The sequence below is a fragment of the Erythrolamprus reginae genome, chromosome 2, assembly GCF_031021105.1.
Source record: "Erythrolamprus reginae isolate rEryReg1 chromosome 2, rEryReg1.hap1, whole genome shotgun sequence".
Classification (NCBI taxonomy): Eukaryota; Metazoa; Chordata; class Lepidosauria; order Squamata; family Dipsadidae; genus Erythrolamprus; species Erythrolamprus reginae.
The window spans coordinates 209,650,467-209,665,134 of record NC_091951.1 but is presented as its reverse complement, the minus strand read 5'-3'; the positions used below and the strand labels follow the sequence as shown (position 1 = coordinate 209,665,134).

Sequence of the window (14,668 nt, the reverse complement as noted above, 5' to 3'; positions counted from 1 at the left end):
ATAAACAGGAGTAGCTTTGAAATCAGTTGGGGTAAGATACAGTATTTTAAACATCAATATATTGTTGGTGAACTCATAGACAAATGTGGCAGAGGATGTTTCTGAGTTGATTCTGAAGCAGGGCAAGCAAAATAAAAAAAAAACTTGAGAAGATTTGAGCTGCCCCAATTTTGAGACACTTTAGTTACTTTTTCCCCTCTACACAATGTAATCTATTCAGATTCGTTTCTTGCAGCTTTGCAAGCAGCAGCAGAAACCATTTTCATAATAGTAGCTGGTCATCCCAAATCCACTTGATTTGATCATCTTTGCAGGCATTTCTAAAATGAGACTCCATACAAGGTCAAAAACCTATAGTTGTCAATCCATTTGGCAGAATCCATTCTGTTGGATTTCTGCTTTTTGATTTTTATATAGCACGACAAAAGGATTGCAGATGTCCAACCAATACAATTATGAACTGGAACATTGAAAAAATAGTGTTTTCTCCAAACATTTAACAAGAATTACCTAATCATACAGAATTTTTGGATTGGAAATATCTCTAATATCACTAAAATTGGATATTTCCTGTTTGGAGGATCTAACTATTCAAAGAACGTACCAACTTTTCAGGCACTGGGAACAATCTGGGTAATGTTGGTTATTTTCATAGGATTATACTAGCATTGACATAAAGGTAACCTAGTTCTTGATGTTACAATGGGTTTCTTGATGAGAATTTGCTTTAAAAATTCTTGAGTTTTGGGATGAGTGGGTAGTTACAGACAGAGGTGGCCATCACAAAAGCAGAAGAACATTTGTTAAAAATGAGAGGTGAAACATTTATCGGCAGAGCTGTGACTCTTTTGGTCCACTATTAACTCGGATTCTATGTAGAAACTTGTAATCAAATAAAGGCTTGTTGGCAGAGAAATCAAATGCACACGAAGGGGCTGCTTACCTCTAACATCCTTAGCAGCAATCTCTTTGTGCCCCCCCCCATCCTCCCCCCCCCCCCCCCACATTTATCCAAACACCAGAACCAACAAACCATCTAGCCTGGCAATATTCTTCATGCTTCCAGATTCATGTCCTTCTCGGCATTGCTATTCTAAGCCTTTTATAAATGGGCATTGAGAAATAATGAACATCAACTCTTCTATTAAGTCATGTGCCTTGAATATCGCACCCTAAGCAACCAGGCACTTTTCCCGATCAAAAGAATATTTTCTAAGAAAATGAAATGGCACCTATAAGATTCCAAAGGATCAATTTAATGATAAAACACTACTTTCCACAAGCCAAACAGATTCCAGAAAGAAAATATCCAGTGTATATAATTACCTTTTCAGGTAGCTGTGCCTCTACTTCTTTCTTTAACCTTCTTAGTAGGAAGGGGCGCAAAACTTTGTGCAAACGCCGGATAATTAGAATAGTTTCTTCTTCATTCAAATCCACCTGTATCAAAACACACACAAATTCATGGAAACACCAATATTTAAAATACCTTTCATTAATTATATATCCGCACTTAATAAAAAACAAAATATTATTTCTTCTCCAGCTTTCTAAACGTAACATATTGCCTACCACAATGAATGACGCAGAAAAGTTGTGTCAAACCAGATTATAACTATGGGATAATATGAGTAAAGTGTCTAATGTACCAGCAAACAGCTCCAGTTGATACACCTGGCTGGCACACGTCTCGCATGCGTGTGTGCGCTACGCATGTGCGCGCACAGTGTGATATTACTTCCCTGAATTCTTAGGAAGCAAAAACACACCAAAATCTTGTGAGGGGACACGTGCATGCATGAGATTTCTTTGACACCAAAATTTAAAGAAAAAACATAGTAGAGCCCGAAGGACTGGCACCGGAGTGGTCACACGCAAATTGTGCAATCTGGCGGCCGCTATCTGTTGTTAGTGCTCCTTGTCCACCTCTGGTAATGAAAGATTCTGAGGAGGATGAGTCCTGGGCCAGTGGTGTTGCCAGCTGATGCAGAGAGTGGGAGTGAGTGAGAAATACACTTGGATGAACCTGAAGGACCACTAGAGGTGGCAGACAGGAGAGTCTGACTTAGAGGAGGAGGAGGAAGATCTGGAGCCTTTGCTAGTTGCCCGTTTTAGAAGATTAAGAAAAAGACAAGAATACTTGTTTGGAAAAATAAGTAGTCTGTCGTTTGTTAACTCTAGGGAATTATTGACCACTTCCTATAGGTATTCAAGGGTGGCGTATGAGTAATTCGGGTGGAGATACAACGTTTTGCAATGGAGTCGGATGATGATTTGAGGTCTCAGCCAGGTTACGCTAGCCACCTGTTATTTTTCTGCTGGAAATCCTTGGAGGAAAAGTGCCCTGTCTTCTGAGAGGTTGGGAAGCTGTAATTAGTAAGTCTGTGAAATTGTAGAAGTCTTATCTCATGAAAGGAATGCACCAGTAGCTTTGATCTTTGGCAGCAGCCTCGCTGGAACTGTTATATCTTAATTACCCTCGCTGAGAAACTTGCCAAGATTATATCACATGCATGACTTTGGCTCCTAAAAATGGAACTTTATATATTAAAAGACTGATTTGAAAATATCAATGAATGGATTCCTCCTTTTTTTCAAGCTGTGTAGGCCAGGATAGAATAGAAACATAGAAGCATAGAAGACTGACGGCAGAAAAAGACCTCATGGTCCATCTAGTCTGCCCTTATACTATTTCCTATATTTTATCTTACAATGGATATATGTTTATCCCAGGCATGTTTAAATTCAGTTACTGTGGATTTACCAACCACATCTGCTGGAAGTTTGTTCCAAGGATCTACTACTCTTTCAGTAAAATAATATTTTACTGAATACTAGCAGTCATAGTTCCCTCTAAGCTGAGCAGTGAGCAATCGCTCACGTAAAAATCATCATCAACTCAGAGTTTTCCAAACCTGCCCAGAAGCCGAGAGGGAAAGAGTGAGAGGGAAGGAGAGAGAGGGGAAGAGAAGAACAGAGAGAAACAGATAGAAAAAAGAGAGGAAGGAAAAGAGAAAGAAAAAGAATGGGAGTAAGGAAGAGAGAAAGAAAATCAAAATCTAGTTTGAAACTAGCTCAACTATTTAAGTGGCATTTTGATATTGATAGAGTTGCCCTATTATGAGCTCACTGTTATAGACACACAGTACAGTACAGTGATCCCTCTATTATCGCGAGGGTTCCGTTCCAAGACCCCTCGCGATAATCGATTTTTCGCGATGTAGGGTTGCGGAAGTAAAAACACCATCTGTGCATGCGCGCCCTTTTTTTCTATGGCCACGCATGCGTAGATGGTGGAGTTTGCGTTCCCCGCCGCCCTTTGCGTGCGGGGAAACCCGATTCGGCTCCTCGCTGCTGCTGCGCTACCGAGCAGATCAGCTGCTGGGCGGCCGAAGGAACCTTCCCTGGGTCTTCCCGGCCGCCCACGCAAAGGGGAAACCCCGGCTCCTCGCTGATGCCTGCCGCTCGCCCGCCCGCCAGCAAGAGGGGGAAGACCCAGGGAAGGTTCCTTCGGCCGCCCAGCAGCTGATCTGCTCGGCGCAGCAGCAGCGAGCAGACGAAGATCGGGGTTTCCCCGCACGCAAAGGGCGGCGGGGAACGCAAACTCCACCGGAAACCCCGGCTCCTCGCTGATGCCCCCGCTCGCCCGCCCGCCGCCCGCCAGCAAGAGGGGGAGAGATAGAGAAAGAGAGAGAAGGAAAGAAAGAGATGAGAGAGGGAGGAAGAGAGTGTGAGAGAGGAAGAAGCAAGATAGAGAAAGAGAGAGAGAAAGAAAGATGAGAAAGGAAGGAAGAGAGTGACGTAATCGGTGGAAAAATCGCGATATAGCGTTTCGCGAAGATCGAGATCGCGAAACTCGATGGATCACTGTATTTTATTTTGAAATTCTCTGAGGCAAAACAGGGTGGGTTTTTTGTTTGTTTGTTTATTTATTTATTTATTTATTATTTCTGTGCCACCCAGTCTCGAAGGGACTGCCGCTCAGACACTATACTTTTCCGCCCACCCCCCAAAAAAATTAGAGGGAACACTGCTAGCAGTGTGCAATTGCTTACTGCACCGGTAGCAACCCATCCCTGAATACAGCTATGATAAACAAATATGCTCTGCCCATAATTCATTTAACATTCTAGGTGAAACAGAAACTTGAGTTTGTATCCAAGAACCTATTAAATTCAAATATAAGGAACATTGTATTTAACTAGAATAAATCCATGTTTAACGTTGAAAAAAATAATTAAAATATTTAGTTTATTTAGCTGCTTTGGGTAACCAGCACAACCAATATCTAATCTTGTTAACAGCAATGTTAAAATTCTTTAGATTGCGACAGTTGAGAATTGAACTCAGACAATTCAAGAACATTTTGACCTTTCAAACTTGGTCCTTTAAGAGAGGATAGTCTTCTCAGAAAAAAAATCAATCTTTTCAAAAACAAAACTCGTTGTTTTTTTAAAAAAAGTCAACCATAAAATTCCAAGGTTTCAGCAATGCCATACTTGTTCAGATAGAACCCACTGGAGGGTTGTGCAGAACTTCACAAGGCCTTGAAGAACAGAGTTAAATGCTTCTTTCAGCACTTACCTTTTCTCCAGTCATGGCAAACGGAGCATTAAACCATTGTTCAAATGTGCTACAACTTTTGAAGATAGTTGGAAGGAGGAAATTGAGCAGAGCCCATAATTCTGGCAGCTTATTTTGTAGTGGAGTTCCTGTCAGCAGCAAACGACGTGGGGCTATGTAGTGTGTATTAAGAACCTGGGTTAGCTTGCAATGGTGATTCTTCATCCGGTGACCTTCATCAACAATCATGTACTTCCAACGAATCTGACAATACAAGTTGGCAGCTGTAAGGATTTGCCTGAATTCCATAATAAAAGCTTCTTCCCCCAGGACACATTTTCATTGTAAAGACACAGACTCTCTGGGTTAAGTTGTTTCAAAATGTTATTAAGTAAACAATATATATTCTGAAAGGAGTGAAATAAGAGTCCTCAACATGCCATTAACTTATTTTCCTCGAGCCTCCAGGAGGTCAAAAATGGTCTGCCCCAGGTCTGCAGGCTGGAAACAGGGCCATTTCCAGACTTTTTGTACTTCCGGTAGGCCAGTTTTTCTCTCTCCCCAGGCTCCAGAGGCTTTCCTTGAGCCTCTGGGAGGGCAAAAATGTCCTCTTCTGAAGGCCAGAAACAGGCCCATTATTTCTAGCCTTCTGATATGCCCGTTTTTTGCCCTCCCAGAGCCTCCACATGGCCCCTGCCCTTTCTTGGCATCCAAAACGGGCTGCGTGGAGGCTCCTGGGAGGGGAGGGACAGGGTGAATGGGGTCAACCAGTCCTTGGAATTGGTTCGGCGAACCAGATTAAAATTAATATCCGGTTCGCTCAAAATAGTCCGAACAGGCTGAATTCCACCCCTGATTGGAACACAAACCATGCTTGCCTGAATAGTCCACAGACAGTGCACATGAATGCTATTTTTTTTTTACTGCTGGCTGCCATTGTTCAATGGTATTTTTCTGTTGTTCTAAAGTTAGCAACTTTTCCCTCCCAGCCAGCATGAGTTGAGGGTTCACATATCCTAAAACTTCCATGTTTGAAAAACACTGTTCCAAATCCTTTTTTTCTCAGTTGCTTTTTAAGAAAAAAAATTATAAATAGAACCACATAAATAATATATATATATAAGAACAGGGAAATCTCACTTTTGCAAGAATGTGTTTATCCTTGATGATGTATTCATATGTAGTAAGCAAAACATTAAACTTTCCACTTCGAAGCTGAGGTACAAAAGCCCGTCTTGCAGCTGGAGAGCCCTAAAAAAAGAATACACATACAAAAACTAAGTATATGTTTTGACATTTAATCTATGCTGTTTATTGCATGTATGCCCATGAAATGAATTGACTGACCTATTTTATAAACTGTCCACATGATAGGTAAACAAATCAGTAGCCTAGGATTACACTTCACAGAGGTTTTTGTAGGAGAAGTCAAGGCTGAGCCCGAGCGAGGGGTCAAACATGGCTCTGTGCAACCCCAAGAGATCTATGCCTAGACTTGAATGCCTCTCTTATCTCCAGCACATTTCCCTTAAACCTCAGTTGGCCAGATTCTTGTAGAGTGTTTAAGCTTGAAATAAATCTTCATACACATTTGAATAGATAGATAGAATAGATAGAATTCTTTTATTGGCCAAGTGTGATTGTCTTGGTACATATGCTGTCAGTGTACATAAAAGAAAATATAGATTTGTCAAGAAACATGTGGTACAACACTTAATGATTGTCATAGGGGTCAAATAAGCAATGAAGAAACAATCAATATTAATAAAAATCTTAGGGTACAAGCAACAAGTTACAGTTATACGTGGGAGGAAAAGAATGATAGGAATGATGAGAAAAAACTAGTAGAAATAGAAGTGCAGACTTGGTAAAAAGTTTGACAGTGTTGAGGGAATTATTTGTTTAGTAGAGTGATGGTGTTCGGGAAAAAACTGTTCTTGTGTCTAGTTGTCTTGGTGGGCAGTGCTCTGTAGCGATGTTTTGAGGGTAGGAGTTGAAACAGTTTGCGTCCAGGATGCGAGGGGTCACTAAATATTTTCACTGCCCTCTTTTTGACTCATGCAGTGTACAGGTCCAAAATAGAAGGCAGGTTGGCAGCAATTGTTTTTTCTGCAGTTCTGATTATCCTCTGAAGTCTGTGTCGGTCCTGTTGGGTTGCAGCACCAAACCAGACAGTTATAGAGGTGCAGATGACAGACTCAATGATTCTTCTGTAGAACTGTATCAGCAGCTCCTTGGGCAGTTTGAGCTTCCTGAGTTGGCGCAGAAAGAACATTCTTTGTTGTGCTTTTTTGTTGACGTTTTTGATGTTAGGTGACCATTTTAGATCTTGAGATATGATAGAACCTAAAAATTTGAAGGTCTCTACTGTTGATACTGTGTTGTCTAGTATTGTGAGAGGTGGAAGGATAGAAGAGTTTCTCCTAAAGTCTACCACCATTTCTACGGTTTGAGTGTATTCAGTTATAGATTGTTCCAGTCACACCACAAGGTTAGTTATTCAACCTCCCGTCTGTATGGAATAAACTTTGAGAGAGGAATAAACTTTGTGAGGACTGGCTGAATAGTTTGCAAAATTAAGAGGCAATATCCAGTAGTAAGGAGAAACAGAAACATGAAAAAAAGAAAAACCAGAGGAGAAAAGGTAAGCAGCAGTAACTAAAAAGCTGATTGGAGGTGGAAGAACTGATGAAGACATTCAGGTCTTACACACAGGAGTGATTCAGTAATGAGATACTTTTATCCCTACATCAAAGGACACATGATAGTGCTAAAATGGCACTTCAAATCATGAGAAAGTATATGAAAATCCCAATCTTGATATTTACCTTATAGGAGACTTTAACCACAGAAGGAGCCCACTTATCAAATTCATAGGCCCAATTTGATAGAGTTCTAAAACAGAAAAACAGAGCGAATTCCATTTTATAAAAATTATCTTCTGATTTCTTTCAAGAATTAAAAGTTAAATCTCATAACCATATATTTAATGAATAAAAACGGTACACTCAAATTTTATGTACTTATTTTAAATGACTTTATTTCAATAGAAGATGGAAAAAGAGAAACAAATATGCATCACTAACTTCATTTTATCATTTTAAGAAATAACTAAAAACTATGTAAAGCTGTAAACATTAGAGTTAATATTGGTATCATCATTATTTGTCATTCTTCCAAAAAGAAGCAATTGTTTAGAAGTGTAACACAAAAATGTAGTCATATCTGCTGGCTGATCAGATGGAACCTACTAGCGCCATACGTTTCCCCTTGCAGCTGTTTTTATCACTTAAGTAAATGAATTAAACTACTTCAATCTCTTACAAGATTAATGTACCGTATATACTCGAGTATAAGCCGAGTTTTTCAGCCCCAAAAATGGGCTGAAAAACCCGACCTTGGCTTATACTCGAGTCACCACAAGAGGGCGCCGAATCACCACAAGAGGGCGCCCCGCCAGCAAGCTAAATGGGGAGGACAGCGACGGCATGAATTCTCTCCAGGCTTTAGAAGCCTCCAGCCGGAGAGAGAAGCAGATTTAAGGAGGAGAAGGAGGAGGGCAGCTCTTTCCTTTCCTCCTCCTCCCCCGCGGCTGTGGGCTATTCTGGCTCTCCTCCGCCTCCTTTCCCTGTTGCCGTCCCAAGTGGATCTCCTTAGCAAATCTACTTCCCTGCACAACACATGGGGCAATAAAGCGAGACGGAGGAGAGAGCTAGCAAGCTAAAGGGTGGGGGGGACCCGGATGGCATGAACTCTCTCCAGGCTTTAGAAGCCTCCAGCCGGAGAGAGAAGCAGATTTGTTAAAGAGATCCACTTGGTACGGAAGGAGGAGAAGGAGGAGGAGGGCAGCTCTTTCCTTTCCTCCTCCTCCCACGCAGCTGTGGGCTATTCTGGCTCTCCACCTCCTCCTTTCCCTGTTGCCGTCCCAAGTGGATCTCTTTAGTAAATCTGCTTCCCTGCACAACACATGGGGCACTAAAGGGAGACGAGGAGGAGGGAGGATCAGGGGTGGGAGATCAAGCCAACGAGCCAGCCAGCAAGCTAAAGAGGGGGGGAGGGAAACAGCATGAACGCTCTCCAGGCTTCTAAAAACTCAAGTTTAAAGAGCCCTGGGTTAGGGTTCGAAATGCAAGAGTCCTCAAACCTGGAAAAATTAGGGCTTGTGGACTTCAACTCCTACTCCTGAAGTAGCATGGTTGGTGCAGGAATTCTGGGAGTTGAAGTCCACTAGTCTTAAAACTGTCAAGTTTAAAGACCCCTGGGTTAGGGTTAGAAATGCAAGTCTTCAAACCTGGAAAGATTAAGGCTTGTGGACTTCAACTCCTACTCCTGAAGTAGCATGGCTGGTGCAGGAATTCTGGGAGTTGAAGTCCACTAGTCTTAAAACTGTCAAGTTTAAAGACCCCTGGGTTAGGGTTAGAAATGCAAGTCTTCAAACCTGGAAAGATTAAGGCTTGTGGACTTCAACTCCTACTCCTGAAGTAGCATGGTTGGTGCAGGAATTCTGGGAGTTGAAGTCCACTAGTCTTAAAACTGTCAAGTTTAAAGACCCCTGGGTTAGGGTTAGAAATGCAAGTCTTCAAACCTGGAAAGATTAAGGCTTGTGGACTTCAACTCCCATTCCTGAGGTAGCATGGCTGGTGCAGGAATTCTGGGAGTTGAAGTCCACTAGTCTTAAAACTGTCAAGTTTAAAGACCCCTGGGTTAGGGTTAGAAATGCAAGTCTTCAAACCTGGAAAGATTAAGGCTTGTGGACTTCAACTCCCATTCCTGAGGTAGCATGGCTGGTGCAGGAATTCTGGGAGTTGAAGTCCACTAGTCTTAAAACTGTCAAGTTTAAAGACCCCTGGGTTAGGTTTAGAAATAGGTTTTAGCTTGGTTGCTGATTGAGCTACTTTTTTTACTTTTTAATTTATTGTTATTACCAGATTGCTTTCATTTACCCTCTTTTAAATTTACAGAGCTAATTTTGGTTTTCTTTAAAATAAATATTCTAAAACATTTAATCTACTGATGTCTCAATTAATGTAATTTTATTGGTTTCCATTTTTATAAGTTACCAGTAGCCACTGCATTTTCTAACCTCGGCTTATACTCGGGTCAATACGTTTTCCCAGGTTTTTGTGGCAAAAACTGGTGCCTCGGCTTATACTCGGGTCGGCTTATACTCGAGTATATACGGTACATTAAATAATGGTATGAAACACAAGTTATTTAAAATCTTTGATTGTCAATTCTTGGTAGTTAAGTTTCTTCTCAAGTAAAGCATTTGTCCAAAGAGTTTTTATTTCTCAAAAATTTTACCCACCCTTTTTTAACCCAGTCATTAAAAAAACCCACCCCACCACTATTTGAATGGGGCAGATAAGCCAGGGATAGGCTGCTCAACAAGTCAGTGAACACCAACATGTAAAATGCCTGAACCAAACTTATAAATGTACTCATTCATTAAAAAAATATTTTCTCAGACATCGTTGTTATTGTTGAACTTTGTTATCTTTTTATTGCTCACTTTATGGATATAAATCTAATAACTAATAATAAATAAATAATAATAACAGTTACTGCTGCACATCATGCGCTGCTTCTGTTGCCCTGGATGTTTCCAGGCACATGTGATTGGACCACAGACTTCCAAATGGTTTATTTATTTTTCCTATTAAATTGTATCTCACTTACACTTCAATCAGCGCACAGTAACAGTACTTTTTCACGGATACAGATAGTCTCAAAGTTGCCCATCCGCTTTCGAGATATACTTACGACAGAGGTACTATAATGAGGAAGGGTCCATTGATTCGTTTGTGCTCCATGAGGTATGTAATTAAAGCAATGGTCTGGATTGTCTTACCCAGGCCCATTTCATCGGCCAGGATGCCATTGAGATTATTATTGTACAACGATACCAGCCATTCTAGACCCTTGATCTGTGGATAGGAGGAAAAAGAAACACAAAGACATTGCAGAGCCTACGAAGAGAAAATGGTGGCCTTGTTCTATGGAGCAGCTCAAAACACTGAATGTCAACATCTAGGCTCAGCCAAGTGGTAAGGACTTGCTCTCTGACAGTTACCTGATATTGTTTGAGGACACCGTTCACCATGAGGGTTGACTGTTTGTCCACCCTTTCAGTAACTGCATGAGCCACAGCATAGTAAGACTGCAACCCCCTTGCCAGGGCCTGAGACACACCATACTCATCATCAACATCTTGCTTGGCATTCCTATGAAAAGATTTTAAGGGGATGAGTAAGATAGAGTGGGAGTATTAACTTTACTGGCAATATAACTACGGTCATAAGGAGTTAAAAGGAGATTGATTCTTGCTAGGTGTGAGAGACCAGAAACCCCCCCCACAACAATTGACTTATCTTCAGGGTGTAATTGTGTGCGTATGCTGTGGACAACTGGCAGCTCAGATCTGCTCTGGGAGCTCAGACCTGTTCTGGATTTCTCCTCTCTGGTTTGGGATGGATATGACTAACGTTCTAGCTTTGTGAATGGAAAAGGGGTGTCAGTAACATAATGGGAAATGTTAACAGCTAAATTCTGTACTACACTATTGATTTTTTTTCTTTCAAGAATCTGTTTCCCTGCTGGGTGACTGACTGGAATCTCCAGTGAAGTTGCCTGGCTCCAGACTGATTGTGCCTGGAACCTCTCAATAATACCTAAAGTTGGGGATATTTCCCATCACTGTCTACTAGAGTCTTCCTAGTTCTTGCTTGCAGAAAGGCCTGGGTTAGAAGCAGAAAATGCAGATGGTCTTGGTGGGAGCTGCTCCACTTCAAGGAAGCAAAGCTTGGTCCTTGTTGCTAGGCGGCACATATTCTCCTTATGGTAACCATGGAGCCATTAAAGAGTGGCAGACAGAATGGACAATTTTTTCCTTGTTTTCTTCAAGCCTTCCCAAATCAACAGTCTTTTATCATGTATAATCACATAATTTTTCATTTATTATTAGTTGCTAAGGAGGGTTGCTGTCAAAAGAAAAAAGGAGTCTATAAGAAGAACAGCTCTAATTTCAGAACCTAGGATCCACAGCAGCATCTATTTCTGTTAGAATACTCATGACTGGGAGAGTCATGTTAACAAGGTTAGCCAATGAATAGCCATAGCAACTGAGTCAGCCAATAGGAGCTAATCACTTCTGAGTCTGTGCAGAGAATAGAAACTGGAAACTTAAACTTAAGGCTGGGTGTGGCTCACTCTCCTCTCTTTACTGTGTCCACTCTGTACACTCTGAACTCTGCTGAAATGAAACTAACTGTTCTCTGCTGTCTGTAACTGCTTGAAGAACTCTGCTAATGGCATTGTAAATTCGTCTATTACTATGTTTTTAAAGAAATTAATGAATCCACGCACCCTTTTGGCACCTGAACAAAAAAAGATTCACTATTACTGCCCTAGGAACTATGCCCCCTAGGGAACCAAGGGGATTGCAAACCCCTAAAGGGGTTCCAAATTCTACTTTTTCCAAGGCAGAAGATGGGTCTTTTCCAGTATGAGCTGCCCTCCTTCACTCAGGGGAAATGTTCCATATGCAGCCACCCTCCTTTTTCACCTCTATTTAAAGAGAATGCCAAAAGAAACCGCTGACCAAAAAACCCCAACCCTCAAGCTATATGAGTCTTACTCAATAATGTGCCTTGCATCCACTTCTGATACATCATCACTGTCTGGATCTGGAATCTTTTTCTTTTCCTCAACAGGCAGAGACGCCTGAGCAGGCTGAGGTTGTTCTTCCTCTTCCTCCTGCCACAAACCAAAGTAATTTAATGTAACTCACAATAACTTGCCACTGAAGGATCACCCCATCAGTCCTGCTCATTTGCCTTCTCCTTCAGTCCCCTCAAGATGTTAGCAGCAGCAGCACAAGAAAGGGGGGGCAGAGTTGATGGCTACCTATTCCCTTTAAATGTTTCTTTCTTTACTGTCTGCCATAAGAATTTTCTAACATTTGGTCCCTGAATATGCGTTTTCTCCTCCTTTCACACCAACCTCCTTTATTTCTTTTGATCTCAAAAAAAGTTCTCAGAGTGTTTTTGAATGACGTTTGCGGTAAAAACTGAGAATGGTTCAAGTCACTTTCAGCTCCTCACTGTACAATCATTAACCAAACAAAAGGGAAAATGCTTTACATAAACAATAATAAGGCATTATATGTCTGCATTAGATCCTTTCCCATATGAAGTTTTCACATGCATCTCCATTTATAATGGTACAATGCAAGGAGAAAAATGACTCACTGGAGATACAGTTCAATCCTACTGAATTGATTTATACTATACTTAAGTGAAAAAAGCAAAATTTAATGGAAAGTAGGAACTGCTACTTGAGTTATGTTTTCCTGATGACAAGACAATATGACAAGAAAGGTCTGTCTGAATATAGGTAAAATTAGATAAAATGCATCAAATGGTTCTTATCAAAATTCGTTTCAATCCAGGATAAAAAAATGCTTCAAATATAGTACATATGTGTGATTTTGATCTGAACAGATCAAATGGAGCAAAAAGAACACTCCTCCTCACCTCTTCTTCCTCCTCTGATCCGCTTTCTTCACTGTCAGATCTTGGTGCTACTTCATATCTATTTAAATAATTATGATATTGTGAATTATTATAGAGAAATACCTCTGACAAGCCAAATCAGTTAGAATCACTCCTTCTTTCCAAATCATTGGGAAACTGGGAGAAAGATGAAGGAAAAAGGAAGATGAATTAAATTTGGTCTAATGGTTAAGATACAGGCCTAGAAATCAGGAAAATATGAATTCTAGTCCCAATTTAGCCATGAAAGCTGGGTTGGTGATCTTCGGCCAGTCATTCTCTCAGCCCAAATCATCTGAGATGCTAGCTTGCCTTGATAACAGGTGAGCTTGCTTTGACTCCAGGCATAGAGTCCATTGCAACTTCAGCAAGTTCTTTAGCAAACATACAGGCCATAGCCTTCACAAGTTTGAGAGCACCCACTCCACTGCATTACTATGATTATCTGGGGCGGGGCGGGGGTGGGGAATGCACAGAATAAACATATTGCATGTCACTTTTCTTAGGGAAAAGGTAACAGTGAATTCTGCAAGCAACTTACCCAGGATTCATTTCTAACCAGGTATCCAGCTGTCCAGCCTTTGGTGCATCTGTGCCAGCAAGAATTTTCCCACTTTCAACATGAATCACTTTCACAGGGAGGTCACTCATTTGGCTGGTTTCATCTAAAGGCTGAAGAAATACAACAACAAGTTAAAATGTATTTTTCACATAAAGTATGATTCTAAAGCTGTACAATTCTAATCTCATTTAATATTAGACCTCAGGAAACAGAGGAGAAAGGAAAAAGATTGTATTGTGGTTAACTGTATGGCAAGATTACTGCTATGGCAGAGCAGGACTCTCAGAAAGCTTGCATAAATACCTCTGGTGAGGTACAAATGAAAGTGTACTCTCTATTAGAGATTACTGAATTATAAATAGGTGGGATAATATGTGGGATGACTATGTCAGGCCGAAGGCATCATTTGAATTGGAGACTTTGGCCTGCCAGAGAATGTAGAATGTAATTGCACTGTAGGAATTTGGGAGGGGTGATTGTATGAGAGGGAAGAATGCTAGCCACAACAAATTTCTTCCAGGTATTCAAGGTCATCCTTTGTTCAACACCTGCCCAGAAGTCGATGGGACGATCATGGAGGTTGGGAGAACCAAAGTAGTCCATGTGATGAACTTGGGGGTGTGGGAACAAGGGATGAACTTTTAACTGGGTGGAGAACCCTAGGGGAATTTAGATTCGGGTTCCTATAGTTCGTGCCAACATGACTCTGTTAATAAATTGGAACTTAAAGGAAGGCCAAGCCTTGGACTCTGATTTATTTATTTATGATTTATGGAGCATTGACAGACTATAGAAAAAGTATATATCAGATAAATCACCCCTTGCTTTTTAAAAATGAATGCAAAAACATTTCACTACTGGAGAAATAATTATTGGTATAGATTGCAAGATTTATTTATTTAATCTTTGAATAAACAAAGATGCAATCTTGATACTTGTTCTTGGTCAGAAATACTTAAATTGTTTCAATTAACTGCAATTTCAGTCATTT

The 14,668-nt window shown here is 40.8% G+C and overlaps 1 protein-coding gene across 14 annotated transcripts in view; it reads right to left on the bottom strand.

Annotated features, from left to right (window-relative positions):
* SMARCA4 (SWI/SNF related BAF chromatin remodeling complex subunit ATPase 4) overlaps positions 1–14,668 on the bottom strand; it is a 73,234-nt gene that overhangs the window by 31,772 nt on the left and 26,794 nt on the right. For all 14 annotated transcript variants that reach the window (XM_070741588.1, XM_070741600.1, XM_070741594.1 and 11 more), the window contains 9 exons: positions 13,657–13,787; positions 13,098–13,155; positions 12,200–12,318; positions 10,637–10,787; positions 10,327–10,490; positions 7,392–7,458; positions 5,704–5,814; positions 4,585–4,827; positions 1,327–1,440 (listed from right to left, as the gene is read on the bottom strand). In XM_070741588.1, coding sequence (XP_070597689.1) covers positions 1,327–1,440; positions 4,585–4,827; positions 5,704–5,814; positions 7,392–7,458; positions 10,327–10,490; positions 10,637–10,787; positions 12,200–12,318; positions 13,098–13,155; positions 13,657–13,787 — 1,158 coding nt within the window. The remainder of the gene's footprint in view (positions 1–1,326; positions 1,441–4,584; positions 4,828–5,703; positions 5,815–7,391; positions 7,459–10,326; positions 10,491–10,636; positions 10,788–12,199; positions 12,319–13,097; positions 13,156–13,656; positions 13,788–14,668) is intronic.